Source organism: Podarcis cretensis (genome assembly GCF_951804945.1).
Source record: "Podarcis cretensis genome assembly, chromosome: 6".
Lineage (NCBI taxonomy): Eukaryota > Metazoa > Chordata > Lepidosauria > Squamata > Lacertidae > Podarcis > Podarcis cretensis.
Genome location: NC_137175.1, coordinates 84,117,549 through 84,134,659, shown reverse-complemented (window position 1 = coordinate 84,134,659; position 17,111 = coordinate 84,117,549). Strand labels below are relative to the sequence as shown.

Genomic DNA, 17,111 nt, shown 5'->3' with positions numbered 1-17,111 from the left:
TTTTAAATCATCATACACTGGTAGTGACGAGGCATAAGTCTTAAAATATGAGATCTGATACATTCTGCCTTCTTTTTCTACTCATGCCTAATTTTGCTCATTTTTAAGGAAAACAAAACTAAGATGCAACCACAATAATAATTAAGATTTTGTTCCTTTAAAGAAGCAGGCAGTGAAGCAGGCTGCTCCTCACTCTCTTCTGAAGAATCTTCCATCCCGTTGCTAAGCAACCATTTCAGGGACTAACTGTCAATGGATGGACCCTGATGGAGATTCTGAGTGAGGACATTTCACTGGGTACCACAGTGAGATGGAGATGAAAACCAGGATTTCCAGATGAAAGGGTTAGATGAAGTCGACAAAACAGCCCTTGACTGTGCCAAGAGAGTCTTGAACAGGAGACAAGGCCGGCGGGGGAGATTTTTCCATCTTTGTGGCAGGGCTCTGAAAAGCATGTGGCAGAGGCAGGTGACCAGGAGTGGGGAGCAGTGATTTACGGGATGTGACATCACTTGCAAGGCAGGAGCCAGAATGCCAGTCCCTGACATTCAAGCAAAACAGAAAAGGCCACCATCTCTATGTCATCTTCCCTGCCTGCCCACCACCAGAGATGCAGAGGAAGTTGCCACAGCAGCTATGGCAGGTGGAGGCACAGGAGGCAGGTATGGGACAGGTGGCGCTGTGGTCTAAACTACCAAGCCTCTTGGGCTTGCTGATCGGAAGGTCGGCAGTTTGAATCCCTGCGACGGAGTGAACTCCCATTGCTCTGTCCCAGCTCCTGCCAAGCTAGCAGTTCAAAAGCATGCCAGTACAAGTAGATGAAGAGGTACCACTGTAGTGGAAAGGTAAACAGCATTTCTGTGCACTCTGGCTTCTGTCATGGTGTCCTGTTGCACCAGTAGTGGTTTTGTCCTGCTGGCCACATGACCTGGAAAGTTGACTGTGGACAAACACTGGCTCCCTCGGCCTGAAAGCAAGATGAGCGCCGCAACCCCATAGTCACCTTTGACGGGACTTAACTATCCAGGGGTCCTTTACCTTTTTTATTTTTAGTGGCGACAGTAAAGGGGGTGTCTGTGCACAGAGCAGCCAGCACCCCATAGAGCAGGTGGCAGCGGGCAAGGAGGCAGCAGCTGTGGAAGCAAGTGGTAGCAGAAGAGGCTACTTCTACTGCCTGAGGTGCCTGCCTGGCCGCACCTGATAGGAAAGGCCCTGATGACAACATTGCAAGTCCAGCTACCACAAGGCAGAAACAGGCAACTGAGGAGGAACAGCTGTCGAATCTACTGCACATCCAGTTCTTGGTGGGGAAATCCTTTCTGCTGCAATCGGGGACCTAATCAGGATTCACATTTGCTCAGGAGGAATCCAGTGGGACATGGAGTACAGTGGTAAGTAAAGGTAAAGGTAAAGGTACCCCTGCCCGTACGGGCCAGTCTTGACAGACTCTGGGGTTGTGCGCCCATCTCACTTAAGAGGCCAGGAGCCAGCGCTGTCCGGAGACACTTCCGGGTCACGTGGCCAGCGTGACATCGCTGCTCTGGCGAGCCAGAGCCGCACACGGAAACGCCGTTTACCTTCCCGCTGGTAAGCGGTCCCTATTTATCTACTTGCACCCGGAGGTGCTTTCGAACTGCTAGGTTGGCAGGCGCTGGGACCGAGCAGCGGGAGCGCACCCCGCCGCGGGGGTTCGAACCGCCGACCTTCCGATCGGCAAGCCCTAGGCGCTGAGGCTTTAACCCACAGCGCCACCTGCGTCCCCGGAGTACAGTGGTACCTTGGGTTAAAAACTTAATTCGTTCTGGAGGTCCGTTCTTAACCTGAAACTGTTCTTAACCTGAAGCACCACTTTAGCTAATGGGGCCTCCCGCTGCCGCCGCACGATTTCTGTTCTTATCCTGAAGCAAAGTTCTTAACCCGAGGTACTATTTCTGGGTTAGCGGAGTCTGTAACCTGAAGTGTCTGTAACCCGAGGTACCACTGTAATGCTCAGTCTTAGTGTGTGGCATCAGTCATACTTTGGAACTCTCTGCCTATGGACCTCAGACAGGCACCTTCACTGTGCTTTTTTCGGTGCCTGCTAAGAACTGTTAGGATTTTAGGTATCTGATGCTGGCTAGTGTGATTAGTATAAATCACATGGGATGTCTGAGAAGAGTGTGGGAATGGAAGACTGTCTTATCTCTTCCATCTGAGAGTGTTATTGAACTGTACTTTCACTATTGCTGTATGCTTTCTGTTTTCTGCCAGGGTTTGGAGGGCATAGACATGATTATGGATTCTCTGTATGTATTGTGAATAAACATAGTGTAGATCTGTGGATGTTTCTATCTTCTTGCTATGTGATGCTGGAAGACTTGTGTCGCAGAGGGGCACTCTGGAATGAAGGGACATGCCATTTCAGAGACATGCCTACTGGGAGATGCTTGGAGGTACTGGGGGTCTACGCCCCCCCGCCCCCCGGAGCGTTTGTCAACAAGAACATCCTTGTTTCAGTTGTGTGAATCTTACTGGCCCAGATATGGAAAGAAGATAAAGTTCCTACCAGAGAAGAATGGCAGAAGATGTTAATGCTGAAACGGCTAAAATAACTGGAAGAGTCAGAAATCAGGAAGACCAAAATTTTAATAAGGAATGGGGAACATTTATAACTTACCTTAAAGACCACTGTAAACAGTTAAACTCGTTAGTAGGATTGGAATAGCACTTGTAGTTTAAAGTTGGTTCTGGACATAATGGAAGAAGTAAAGGGTTTGGATTATCATAAAAGATGCGGGAGGAACTGATTAATAATAGAACCCACAAAGGGGAGGATGTAAGTACAGGAGATTCCTTGGAATTTTATTTTCATGATTTATGTTTGATATATCTCTGTAAAATTCTAGTTTTAAAAATCAAATAAATAAATTTAATAATAATAATAATAAACATCCTTGTTTCAAAAAGGCTGCCCAGATGTGTAGAATGTTGACATTGTTGTAATCTGTATTTAACTAATCATTGGTTTTAATTGGTTTTTAAATGTTTGAAACAGCTGTTTTAACTATTTTTACTGTTAAGCTTACTGTTTTATCCTTTTCATAAGCCACTTTGAGATTTGTTTGTCGTTACAGTCAAGCAGCATAGAAATTTTGCAAAGTAAAAATAAATAATCAGTGATAAAAGACCACAGACTCAAAATTGTAATTGAAGCAAATTAATCAATTTATTAGTGTGCAATGCTTCCTTTAAGGAGCATTATTGTCTTCATAAATTTTGAAGAAAATAAAGCAACAAAGCAATGTAATATCACACTTTTATAAAATAATATTTTTTTTTTTTTTAAGATTGCATAAGTATAGCATTATACTTGCATTGACAAAGCAATCACAGGTTGTCATTTCTGATGCTAAGTGAAGATTTGGCCTCCAGCTCATCAAATCATGAGGCAGAATTTCTAAGCTCCATGGCATATCCTAATTTCTGAATTTCCTAGCACACTTAGCACTTTTGAATAAAAACCATAGTTACCCAGTCATCGCTGTGGGCCAAGATCAGGTACTCTTCATCTAATTGAAAGGAACTAGGAGTAGCAGAGTGGAATTCCCCTATACCGGTATATTTTTGTTTCATTACTTACATTGCTTAACCCACATTAAGACCTAGACTATGTGTTATATTTATCTGGGGGGAAAGCACAACTAGGACTCCTGCTTTTCCAGCACTTCTTCACTCAGGTCCCTTGGAAAACATTCCAGCACATTCCATTTTCAATAATGTTATGATTCCACATTTGCCAAGACACCATTGTTTCTTCTTTGTCTTCTTCATTATGTTGATGTTATGATGTTTTCCAGGACGCTGAGATCTCCTCAGACTGTCAATGAGAGTCATCGAAAAGTTACAAAGTGACATGGAGTTTAATGTTATCCATTTTAGTCCATCATGGTTGCTCTACTGTTCACTGAAGCTGATAGTTCTAGTTATACATTTCCAGTCAAAAGCAATACAGTGGTAGCTCGGGTTACATACGCTTCAGGTTACAGACTCCGCTAACCCAGAAATAATTCCTTGGGTTAAGAACTTTGCTTCAGGATGAGAACAGAAATCGTGCTCTGGCGGCGGCAGCAGCAGGCCCCATTAGCTAAAGTGGTGCTTCAGGTTAAGAACAGTTTCAGGTTAAGAACGGACCTCCAGAACGAATTAAGTACTTACCTGAGGTACCACTGTATTCTTCCTGTTTTATGGGTTTTAATGCAGGGTAAGCGCATATGGGATGGCAACCTAGGCTTTCATTTAGAATCGGTATTGGGGAAATGGGAATTCTGTTCCATCAACAGCTGTATGACAAGTGGGTTAAACTTTTTCTAGTCTTGCCCAGACTACTCTCTCTTATTTTGTGTTACGTCATGCCCCCCCCCCATAACAGCCATTTTGTGACTGGCACCCACAGCACTCCCTCGGTGTTCAAAATGTGTCCACTGGTCCAAATAGATTGGTGACCCCTGCCTGAGACTTTCCATATAGCCAGCATCTGGCCTGGTCAATATTTTTATTTTATTTATTTATATTATTTCTATGCTACCCCTCATCATGTGCATTCAGGAATCGCCACAATAATTTAAAACACTCAGCATAAGTAGCAAACAAAAGAAATGTAAATAAATGTAGGATAGCTTGGGATCGCAGATGGCCATCTAATCAAGCACTACAAATACTATTAGTAATAGCAGTGGCACTGAAACGGTTAGTAATGGAAACCATATAGGGTTCCCAAATGGTCTTTTTCTTTCTTGACTTGCCCTGCAAAATGAATGAATCGTGTGCAATCATTTTGTTTGACACTGAGGAAGAAAGGGGAGTTACTGATTTATGATCAACAAAGGATTTTACAATGTTTTTCTATACCCTCCCCTTTCGGCAGAGGCTGAATGGACTAAATTCAAATTATATTTGGGCTGGACCATGAGTGGAAGAGAGAGTAATTTGGTGAGATGAAGGACTGCTAATTATAACTGGCAGGAGTTTATTTATGTGACTTTGCTTTTTAACTGCGGGCTGAGGAAAATAATCCCCAGATTTTTAATGGCGGAGCAGGCATCATGTTGGGGGAGTTATTTATAGCCCAGCAAATCCTTGAACAACGGAAGGAATGTTTTCAAAGGAGTGGAATGTGAATGGACAAAGGACGATGGCAATAAACTGTCTCTTACACACCAGGTTTGGGAACAGAGTGCTGGAAGGATTATACACGTGAAATGGACTCTTATGTGTTTGGGAAACAACAAAGCTTCTGACTGTAAGGAAACAAGGCCAGCTATGAAAATGGATTAAAACAATGAAAAAGATGAGAAGGTGATTAAAGAAGAAGAATGAAGTGCCATCATCAGGAAGCAAATGGACATATGTTTGTAACAGGAGCCAGAAACCTACCGTAATTATTTTTTTTTAAAAAAAAATGTATTAAATTTAAATAATTTGGATTGATTTGTTAAAAATTGGAAAACTAATACAAATTAATTAAAAAGAAAAAAGAAACTGTTAGTAATGTTGCTCCCACTTGCTGTGGTGATAGTACTGATATTAAAATACGTGTGGTATGATTTCTCTGCTGCCATGGAAAGACTTACTGATTTAGATACATCTTGGATATACCCATGGCCCAGCTACACATTGTTTCATAAAAGGTGGTGATGATGGATCCTTTCGAAATCCTGATTTGCACTCAAACTGCATCCAGTAGTCCGACGCTCTCATGGATGTGGATTTAGTTATCGACCTCAGTTTGATATTGTTACGTTCCATATCAGCATCATCTGCTCGACAAGTTTCTGAAGAAAAGCACAGAAAGAAAACATACCGCATTTTTCGCTCCATAAGATGCACCTGACCATAAGACACACCTAGTTTTTAGAGGGGGGAATGCAAGAAAAAAAAATTATTTAAAGGGAGCACTGAGCAGAGCCTGTATGCATCCCAGTCTCCGCTCAGTGCTCCCTTTCAAGAGCTGTGTGGAGCATGTGTGTGCCGCTTATAATAATAATAATAATAAATTTTATTTATATCCCGCCCTCCCCAGCCGAAACTGGGCTCAGGGCGGCTAACAACAGGCTTTTCCCCGAGGAGGGAGAAGGGCAGCTCCGCACGGCTCTTTAAAGGGAGCGCGGCTCTTGGGGGCTTTTCCGGGAAGTGGGAGGAGGGACTGAGGGGCTAAGCCAGAAGCTAGAACAACGAGAGGGAGAGCAGCGATCCCTCTTGCTGTTCTGGCTTCTGGGATAGCTGCGCAGCATGCATTCGCTCCATAAGACGCACACACATTTCCCCTTACTTTTTAGGAGGGAAAAGGTGCGTCTTATAGAGCAAAAAATACGGTAATCATGTATATAGATGAATTCTTTTTAAACTAGGCTGGGCTGGGTAGGAATAGCTTTGAGTGCAATGCAGAACTCACTTGAACAAGCTGGTCAATGGCATCAAATTAAAATGTACTTTCTGCCAGTCACTGTAGCTTTTAGGCTGCATCCACACATCACAGAAGAGACGTCCACTCTTTCCCTCTGCCTCTGACATTGGGAGGGCTAGCCAGAAGATGCCATGTATCTCTGCCACACTGCCAAATCCATTATAATGAGTCTAGGCTTGTTAATAGAACAAGAATGAACAATGATCGATTTTATACTTACGAAGGCATCTGGGCAAGCCAACCCATTGACCATGTAAACATCTTGCACGTGGAGTGCCTTCCATTTCGTACATTCTGTAGCACTGATAAAAAACAACTGAACCATGTACAAATTCTCGTCTTGAGGAGGCCAGGGTCATTGCATTATCAACATTAGGCGGAGGACCACAATATATTGGGGACTCTACAATGAAAATATTGAAGAAGTTGTTATAGCAGATGACACTATGGTAAATGCCAGACTGCAAATACTAATACACTGTACACCTAGAAAGGCAAAGCAAACAGAATGGGGAATTCATCTTAATTTAAAATGAAATAAAATGATGTAAGGCTTCTTCCTATAAACTCGTTGATTGGGTTCTAGAGTAGATACATCTTCAGTTAGCATCTTACCTGCCATCATGCATCTCCCCCCAAACATCTGTCTTGTTATGAATCCACAAGGTGCCACAGTACTTTTTTTTTGTTGGCACATGTCTCTGGAGAAAGGCCATTGGTCAGTGGCAGGGCACATGCGTTGAAAGATCCCAGGTTCAGTCTTAGCATCTAAGGCATTAGAGGAGATCTGTGAATAGGTCTCCTGCTGCTTTTTTTTAATGAAAAAATAATTGGAGCTATGTGGAGGATTCAGATTGGTACTGTGATCTGTACTTTCTTTACAATTTGCCTGATGAATTTTGACTCCCTTTCTCTCACACTCATTGGTGCTATGAAAGATGATAAGAATTGATTCTTCAAACAGCTCTTGTTTATTCATGGGCCAGAACAGAACTGAACTGAAGGGTTCAGCCAGCCTGCTTATATATAGCTCCACTACAACGCAACAGTAACCACTTTCTGTAACTAACCAATCACTGAACGTCACTTTCAATCCCTTATTTGCATATGTGGACCTGAGTGAAAACTATCTACAGTATCCCCCTGCTGGCCCAGGGTAAGAACTTCAGTACATAACAAAAATAGTTTGGGTGGGGGTAGGCTGTATGCCTGAGCCCCCTTCTAATGCCTGGATCCAGCATGGATTCAATTCCTGGAACAGCCAGGCTAGATTCTTGGTGAGGTAATGGCCTTCTAAGTATGGTATTAAGGTAGCAAAGAAAGGAGTTAGAAAGATAAATGCCAGAGTGCAGGATTGAGTTATATGAGCTAGAAGCTAGGAGCCAGCAGGCTGCAGGCTTGGCAGTTGGGAGACAGAATCATGCCTGATTTCAATTGGAATCCAAGGCTATGGGAGAAGCAAGACCCTCTTGAGGTGTTACTACTGTGAACCCTTCCATCGTAGACTCAGGTTGTATGTCTGTGTAAATAAACCATATATCATAAAGACACCACATAAAGTCTCCGCTGTCCCTCATTCTGAGGAGACTGAACCCTGGAGATTGGGGTGGTGTGCAACAATAACAATAGATTGTGCCTAGAAATTATCTGATAAAGACCGAATGTTCGGTGCCATGAAGGAGAAATGATTCTGAGGAGATATAGAGGGTGTTTGTATAATTGGTACTGTTAAAACGGAAAGGGTCAAACCATCGCAAGAGGTGTTGAAATTTTAGGAGGTTGGATAGTTACCCTGGAATGGTCTCTTCCCCTGACAACCAAGTTATGTGTTGACTGGCAGTTGCTCGACCGCTCACACCCAATCCCGGTGACTGTGGAGTCGTCCACTAAAATAAAGGGGACTAGATGGTCCCCTGCCCTCGCTCATAGATATATGGATTTTATCAGAGAAAAGTTTCCTGGTGATCAGCCGGACGTAGGAATAGTCCTGCGTGATCCTATCACCTGTATGAACTTTTTTTCTTGCTTGATAGAAGTTTTAACTCGCTTTTTTACTTCTCCAACCTATGGAGTTAAAAACGATTATTTTAAATTTGGCGCCCCTTGGTTCAACTCTGCTTGCAAACTAGCCAGACTTCACCTATATACAATATATAATGACTATAAACTTTCCGGCGCTCCGGCCTTACCTCCATCTTATTCCCTGGCTAAAAAAGCATACAAGCAGGCCCAGAAATCGGCCAAACGGGAATGGCATTTAAATCGTTGGCAGACTATAATTTCTGCCTCAAAATCTCATAACTCCCGGAAATTTTGGTCCTTAATAAAGGGAAGAAACACAAAATATCCCTTAACGGTGATCCCGGCCCCTACATGGGAGCAGTTCCTGAGAAAATATTTCTCAGTGGCAGAAGCTCCGGCCATTCATTGGAGACCCTCTAATCCCCTTCCCGTCTGGCCCAATACCGACCCTGCTGAAATCCTAGAATTGATAGCTGAGTTGAAAACTGGTAAGGCCCCTGGGCCAGATTTGGTCCCTGTTGAGGCTATAAAGCTTCATTCTGCATGGTGGGCAGGGATTTTAGCTAAAACGTTCGACGCAATAAATGTCACGGGCTTAATTCCAGGAATGTGGAAGGAGGCCATTATAATTCCTATCTATAAAAAAGGCCCTCCCGGTGACCCAGGGAATTATCGGAATATCAGTCTGCTATCGTCCATTGGGAAAATATATGCCCGTTTTTTGCTGGCAAGGTTGATGAAGTGGTCAGTTGAGGCGGACCTGATTGGACATGAGCAAGCTGGATTTAGATTAAACTGATCCACAACAGACCAGGCAATTATTCTTTATCACTTAGCCCGGAAATACTCGACACCTCAACGGGGCCAACTTTGCGCAGCTTTCATAGATTTGAAAGCTGCGTTTGATAGTATCCCGAGGAAATTACTATGGGATAAACTTGCCAGTTGGGGAATAGATAGAAGGCTCCTGTGGCTTATCTCCCAACTCCATGCCGGGTCCGTGGCCAGGGTGAGATTATCCCCTGCTGGAGACCAGACTAACCCAGTGCCAATAAATAAGGGTGTACGCCAGGGTTGTATTTTAGCGCCACTTCTTTTTAACTTATTTATCAGTGATATGAGGAACCCATTAGCCGTCTCACATAAATTTATCAATTCCCCGCGTATAGCAGAGTACCGTTGTCCTTTACTTCTTTACGCAGATGATGTGGTACTACTCTCTTACTCCAGAGTGGGCTTAAGGAGGGCACTAAAGATTTTTGCGACATATTGCCATTCTAATCATCTGTCTATCAACCACACCAAGTGCAAAGTACTGATATTTTCAAGGAGTCACAAACTTTATTCATGGAAACTGGAGGGCACGAAAATCGAACAAGTACACAAATTCAAATATTTAGGAATTTATTTTCAATATAATTTAGGGTGGAAAGTGCACGTTGAATATCTTCAAAACAAGACAAAAGCCCTTTCACACTCCCTCCTTCGTTTTTTCTACTCTACTCTATTCATCCCTGCGGCCTTGAAAGTATATAGCATCAAAGTGATGGCCACAATGGCCTATGCTGCACCTTTATAGGCTGCCTTTGCAAACCTCTCACCTTTAGAGTCACTTCAAAGCCAATTCTTACGCCGACTTTTAAAATTACCAACATGCGTAAGTAATGCGGCTATTCGCTTAGAAATGAAGATCCCCTCAGTGGTGTTAGTTATATGCAGGAGAGTTTTGATTTATTGGATATCTCTATGGCATAAACTCCCGAACCACTATCTCATTCAATGCATGTGGCGAGATGACTTCACAAATTTGTGGTCAGGAAAAATCCATGCCAAATTGCTGTCCTATGAGATCTCGCCCACTGAATTGCTCAAACTGGATCTAAATGTGGCAAAAAGGTGTATAAATCAAAGGCTGGATGATGCGGAGCTATACCAAAATTTCGTAGCTGGTGGTGGAGCCTGCTTGCCGTTAAATTTCGGCATAACCCCTATCTACCGCGCTCCGTCCTACTTAACATCACTTATGGCCGCGTCTCACCGATATGGCTTCATTAGAGCTAGGTTCAATGTCTTTCCAACAAATGTGCTGAGACATAGATTCACTAAGGGCCAAGTCCCTTCAATGTGTGCTTGTGAAATGAAAACATCGGAATCTCTACATCATGTTATGTTTATCTGCCCTTTGTACAGTTCAGCCCGTGCTAGTATACTAAACCCCATAATCCAGCCTATGGCTGACAGACCAGTAGACCTACAGCTTGCCTGGGTTCTTCAAGATGTGGATCCTTATATTACCCTACAGGTTGCTAAATTCCTAACAGCCGTCCTCTCGTACAAGAGACGGAATGGAATGTTGGCTGATTATTGATAATTGTAAGGGTTTTCTGTGGTGACAGCAGATGTTGATTTTGGTGTGGTGCCAGAATCTTAGTCTTAATCTTGAGCTTTTCTTGTGAATGGCTAATGTCTGTCCTTGTGAGTTGTGAACTGTGTTGTATTGCTTGTGGCTTGTACGAGTCCGCTGTTTTATTTGATTTGATTTGTTTTGTTGTGTTGTGTTTCATGATGGGCGTAAAGCCGAATAAACATTTTGATACAGGTCTCGGTGATGGGGTGCACATTTTTTTATTCTTATTTATTTATGGTTATTACTTTGTCAAAATGAAATAAAAACATTTTTAAAAAGGAAGTACCTACCACCACCAAACATTTAAATGATCGGTGACAAATTAATGTTCACATTATTAATACTCACATCCTGAAGCTATTTTGGGGAAAACAGTACACTTTCTTCTATTGAAAAAAGAAAATGAATGTTCAGTACCTGTGAAAATACATGACCTGTAAAAGGCACATTACCATTGCCATTTTTACCACCAATAAACCTTTTCATTGGAGGTGTGTTTCTTCCAACACATAATTATCTAGAACAGTTCCAAAGAGATATTCTGTACTGTCTGGAAGAATGTCCTGCCCCACTTTTTTGCCCTAAGCATCCATTTAGACAAATTAAGGTCGTAGTATTACTACAAGTGGGACCTTCATCCGGATGCTCCTACTCAGGATACTCCAGTCCATACCCCCTCCAATCTGGTTTTCCATTTCCCATTTCCCAACACACGGCATGCATTCCATGGTCGCTGAACATGCCCAGTACTTGTTAAAGCTATTTTTGGATTTTATTTCCTGAAGTGTTTTAAAAAATATACACTTCTGCAAACTAAGGCCTTCCCCCCAGCCTGCTATGTCCTTCCTGTGTGTGAAGAAGAAGAAGAAGAGTTTGGATTTGATATCCCGCTTTATCACTACCCGAAGGCGTCTCAAAGCAGCTAACAATCTCCTTTCCCTTCCTCCCCCACAGCAAACACTCTGTGAGGTGAGTGGGGCTGAGAGACTTCAAAGAAGTGTGACTAGCCCAAGGTCACCCAGCAGCTGCAATGTGGAGGAGCGGGGAAGCGAACCCGGTTCCCCAGATTACGAGTCCACCACTCTTAACCACTACACCACACTGGCTGGTTGTGAATGATGCTATGTTTTGGACCATCATTCAGAGAACTGAAATCACAATTAGGATACTTGATTATGATTTGCTTTTGCAAAGAGGAGCATAGAATACCACTGGTGTTTGACTCTGGCTCTTCATATTTATTTAGCCCTGCTCTTTTATAAGTAAGCAAATATTTTAACATTTGATGTGCACATGTCAGGGACTGGACATTGGAGGAGGAATGGTGAAGACCTCTTCCCCCTCCTCCTGAATCTTCGAGAGAAGAGGAAGGTTGTATAGATTTACAGCAGTGGCTTGTGGGAGGTCACATCTCAGAGGCTGAAGACGGGGAAAAGCTAGGAAATAATGGGAGAAGAGCAGGAAGAAGCAGCACCAGGGGAGAGACAGCTGGCAGACTCAGTGTCATTAGAAAGCATGTGAGACCCCCCCCTCCCAGAACCCAGCAGGCATTGAAAGTAGGAGAGCAGAGAGTTCAGAGGCAGAAGGCACAGATCAGCCACCGTAGGGATGACGTATAATGGGAGAGACGGAGGGGGTGGGGTTTCAATTGGAGCACCACCATTACTCCAAAAGGGTGCATTTCTAAGCCTCTCTCTGTGAATATTGAATAAAAGACATTGGTAAGAGCTTTCCTTGTCTGTCTATTCCTGGAAGCCTACCGTGGAGGGATCAGATTCCCTGGCGCATGACAGCACATCAGTGTGGCAGCTCCAAATATAGTGGTACCTCGGGTTACATACGCTTCAGGTTACATACGCTTCAGGTTACAGACTCTGCTATCCCAGAAATATTACTTCGGGTTAAGAACCTTACTTCAGGATGAGAACAGAAATCGTGCAGCACGGCGCAGCGGCAGCAGGAGGCCCCATTAGCTAAAGTGATGCTTCAGGTTAAGAACAGTTTCAGGTTAAGAACAGACCTCCAGAACAAATTAAGTACTTAACCCAAGGTACCACTGTACAGTAAATGAAAAAATTAGTGAGAGCACTCCTTGGGATCTTGAGCTTGGGGCAATAGGAGACATTTTCTGGGTACATATCACATCACTTCCTTAACCCTGGTGACAACCGACAATGCAGATTCTACAATGAAAAGATTAGGGCCCTAACAGACGTTTGCATTGGTGCCATTCTCCAGCTTACCAGAATCAGACAAGGGGTCCACCAGGTGTTCGTAAGGAACTTGTCCCGGAAATACTGCGACTGAAAGAGAAAGAATGGAACATGAAAAAGAAGGTAGCAAGCTGTGGACTTGACTACCTTTTGTTGATGGAGGAACTCAGATTAATTCTGCAGTAATGCCAGTAGTAAAGTATTCAGTTCTGAATTGGTAAGGTCTGTCATTTATCAGGAGGCTGAAACATTTATCCCTCTCATCTACCGTATTTTTCACCCTATAAGACCAGCCCATCATTTATTTATTTATTTATTTATTTATTTATTTATTTATTTAAAAATTATGAGTACAGCATGTCAATGAATATCTTCCACAAGAAGCATAGCTGCTCAATAAGTTCAGCAGCAGAACTTGGGGTCTCAAATTTCAGCTGTGCCTTGTGTGACGCCAAAATTCAGGGGGCCCCCACCTCTATTCTAAATAATACTTGTGGCATCCCCTGAGGCTCTGTGCCCAATGTGACCGAACTGGTCTTGCCCCTCACCCCCTAAAATCTGCCTCAGATATGTTGCAAATCAGGTGGCTGAGTTCACAAAATTTGTAATCATTCAAAAAACAAACAAAAAAAATGACACTCAGACAACTCATCCTCAGCAGTAGGGATGGAAGAGCTCTTTGTTTCCAGACTGTCTCGCCAGAGTGGTGCATGCTCTAGTTATCTCCCGCTTGGACTACTGCAATGCGCTCTACGTGGGGCTGCCTTTGAAGGTGATCCGGAAACTACAACTAATCCAGAATGCGGCAGCTAGACTGGTGACTGGGAGTGGCTGCCAAGACCATATAACACTGGTCTTGAAAGACCTACATTGGCTCCCAGTACGTTTCCAAGCACAATTCAGTGTTGGTGCTGACCTTTAAAGCCCTAAACCGCCTCGATCCTGTATACCTGAAGGAGCGTCTCCACCCCCATCGTTCAGCCCGGACACTGAGATCCAGCGCCGAGAGCCTTCTGGTGGTTCCCTCATTGCGAGAAGTGAGGTTACAGGGAACCAGAGAGAGGGCCTTCTTGGTAGTGGCGCCCTCCCTGTGGAACGCTCTCCCATCAGATGTCAAGGAAATGAACAACTATCTGACTTTTAGAAGACATCTGAAGGCAGTCCTGTTTAGGGTATTTTTAAATGTTTGATGTTTTATCGTATTTTTAATATTCTGTTGTGAGCCACCCAGAGTGGCTGGGAAAACCCAGCCAGATGGGCAGGGTTTAAATAATAAAGTAGTAGTAGTAGTAGTAGTATTTGTTTCCTCTCAAAACAATGTATGGCAGAGGGAGAAATGAACACCACACCAAAATTCAGGCTTGGATAACAACTGCCCAAATGAATGCTGTGATCCTCTGCAGGCATGCACAGTGGATCTGGGATCTTCTGCATACTCCAAAACCCAATAAGCCCACTATGTTGGGGTTTCAGAAGACTAGCTTTGTCATAGGAAGGTTTTATGGCCACTTGGCTACAAGATCTTCTTCAAATGTATTTCAGGATTATGGCGGGAGCAACAAGGTAAACCTTATTGGATGTCTCTCCACCCAGTGAGACAAGAAGAACTGGGACTTCTACAATGAAGTTACCAGATTTTTTTTCAATGAATCCAGGGACACTTTTCAACTTCCTACTAAATAGATGGGTTTTGTCAGGGGACTGATTTGTAAATCTGGGGACTGTCCCCAGGAAACGGGGACGTCTGGTAACCTTATTCTACACAGGCCTTCTATGTAGCAGCACTCAGATGCTGGGGTTCATTTCTGAAAGGAGATTAGCTGTCCATCTCATTTACTCATCAAAGTATTATCTGAGAGTGGCTCACTGATGTTTTTAATATATATATATATTTGCCACTATTTTTATAAGCAGTTTCCGTTATACTGTTTGTATTCTATTTTTAGTTACTCTTTTTAAAAAATAAAAAGAAATCTGCATGTCGTTCTGGGAGGTAGAACTGATTTCAAGTGGAGACTTAAAAAATGGGTGTGGTTTATCATAGATAAAATGAACTCTCTCTCCCCCACCCCCTTACTTAATTAATAGAGGAATGCTGCAAAGCAGAAACACTCATGGAACCTGCTCCTTCAGCTGATGCTGGTACATGTCTGCACAAGGCGATTTCTTCTGAGTCAGCACAGTTTCTGACCTATGCCCCTTAGCTCAAAGAGTTTTCTGTCATCCTGGCTCTTCCACAGTACTTGCCACTGCACCGTCACTTTGGATTTGAACAGAATGGTAAAAAACCAACAACCTCACACTATGCCAGGTTCTGATGCCATCCAACATTTTCAAAACACCAAACAAAATAACACCACAGTAATCAACCGAGCAGAAGTCTTTAGTTAGGAAAGAGTGAGAGGAATTAATGGGTAAATCTGAACATGTCTAAGCCTAGTGAAGGAAGAATAAAAACATATGCCAGTGCATTCACAGCTTTTATTGTAGTAGTAGTAGTAGTAGTAACAACAACAACAACAACAACAACAACAACAACAACAACAACAATAATAATTTATTATTTATACCCCGCCCATCTGGCTGGGCCTCCCCAGCCACTGTGTGGCTTCCCAAAAAAATATTGAAATGCTCTAATACATCAAACATTAAAAGCTTCCCTGGTCTGGTAGTTGTTGTTCTCTTTGACATCTGGTGGGAGGGAGTTCCACAGGGAGGGCGCTACTACCGAGAAGGCCCTCTGTCTGGTTCCCTGTAACTTGGCTTCTCGCAGTGAGGGAACTGTCAGAAGGACCTCAGTGCTGGACCTTAGTGTCCGGGTAGAACAATGGGGGTAGAAACGCTCCTTCAGGTATACTAGACCGAGGCTGTTTAGGGCTTGAAAGGTCAGCACCAACACTTTGAATTGTGCTCGGAAACGTACTGGCAGCCAATGTAGGTCTTTCAAGACCGGTGTTATATGGTCTCGGCAGCCGCTCCGAGCTGATGCATTCTGGATTAGTTGTAGCTGCTGCATTCTGGATTAGTTGTAGTTTCCGGATCACCTTCAAAGGCAGCCCCACGTAGAGCGCATTGCAGTAGTCCAAGCGGGAGATAACCAGAGCATGCACCACTCTGGCGAGACAGTCCGCAGGCAGATAGGGTCTCAGCCTACGTACCAGATGGAGCTGGTAAACAGCTGCCCTGGACACAGATTTGACCTGCGCCTCCATGGACAGCTGTGAGTCCAAAATGACTCCCAGGCTGTGCACCTGGTCCTTCAGGGGCACAGTTACCCCATTCAGGACCAGGGAATCCTCCACACCTGCCCGCCTCCTTTCCCCAAAACAGTACTTCTGTCTTTTAGAAGCTGATTAGGCATCATTAAGCAACAAACAAGTATTCATTGGCCAGTAGATACGAGATGCAACATAAATCTTAAAGAAACTTTAAACTGGCAAGGGATGTAGCAAATCCCAACATTTTCACCAGACATGTTTTAGTTTTATAATATCTCTCTTGGAAGGGTGGCTATTAATTTATTAATTATGTACAAAATGTCTACATTACCTCTTGGGGTGGGGGACCTACTCCAAAGCCAATATCCCATCCCTCTGCTGCCTGAAAGAATTCTTATTTTGACTTTAATAACTTACGCTGCTGGAAAATACAGCATCTCCACAGGAGGAGCAGAACAACGTAACTCAGGCCGTTCATGTCAGTATTCCAGGCAGTTGTCAAAGCTTCTGACCAGTTTGGACTTTTTAGCAAATAGGTCTGGTGGCTGTCCTTGAAAAGGTCTTTCACCTTCTCTAGTTCCATCGAATTAATCATTGACTTGTTGCCACGCGGCAAAGTTCATCAGGCTTCTGCTGCAAAAATAATGGATTGTAAAAGGTAGCATTTGGAGGATATAACCTGGAGGTGGGCATGCCCAAAGGCAAAGCCAGATGAAGCAACAAAATTATTTTTTTACATTTATACAGTAGGCTAATTTGCACGTCTGTGGGAGCATGCACAAATACCCCTCTGCCCTCTTCCATATTAT

General features: G+C 43.5%; 1 protein-coding gene and 1 long non-coding RNA gene across 2 annotated transcripts; one reads left to right on the top strand and one right to left on the bottom strand.

Annotated features, from left to right (window-relative positions):
* Positions 1 to 39: 39 nt before the first annotated feature.
* On the top strand, positions 40 to 5,523 carry LOC307218992. Its single transcript, XR_013840232.1, has 2 exons — positions 40 to 662; positions 5,200 to 5,523. It is a non-coding gene; the product is annotated as an uncharacterized lncRNA (long non-coding RNA).
* Positions 3,187 to 16,900, bottom strand: LOC307218844 (complement factor H-related protein 5-like). The gene is made up of 5 exons (XM_079981774.1): positions 16,720 to 16,900; positions 13,115 to 13,174; positions 6,663 to 6,845; positions 5,610 to 5,810; positions 3,187 to 3,856 (listed from the first exon to the last, which is right to left on the bottom strand). The coding sequence occupies exons 1-4, from the start codon at positions 16,895 to 16,897 to the stop codon at positions 5,614 to 5,616; spliced, it is 618 nt and encodes a 205-aa protein (XP_079837900.1). The 5' UTR covers positions 16,898 to 16,900; the 3' UTR covers positions 3,187 to 3,856; positions 5,610 to 5,613.
* Between the last annotated feature and the right edge of the window lie 211 nt (positions 16,901 to 17,111).

Coding starts and splice junctions, on each gene's coding strand:
- LOC307218844 (XM_079981774.1), bottom strand. CDS start 16,897: ATGATTAATTCGATGGAACTAGAGAAGGTGAAAGACCTTTTCAAGGAC. Junction 6,846..13,114: donor GGACCCCTTGTCTGATTCTG/GTAAGCTGGAGA, acceptor TTTTCATTGTAG/AGTCCCCAATATATTGTGGT. Junction 5,811..6,662: donor TGGCTTGCCCAGATGCCTTC/GTAAGTATAAAA, acceptor GCTTTTCTTCAG/AAACTTGTCGAGCAGATGAT.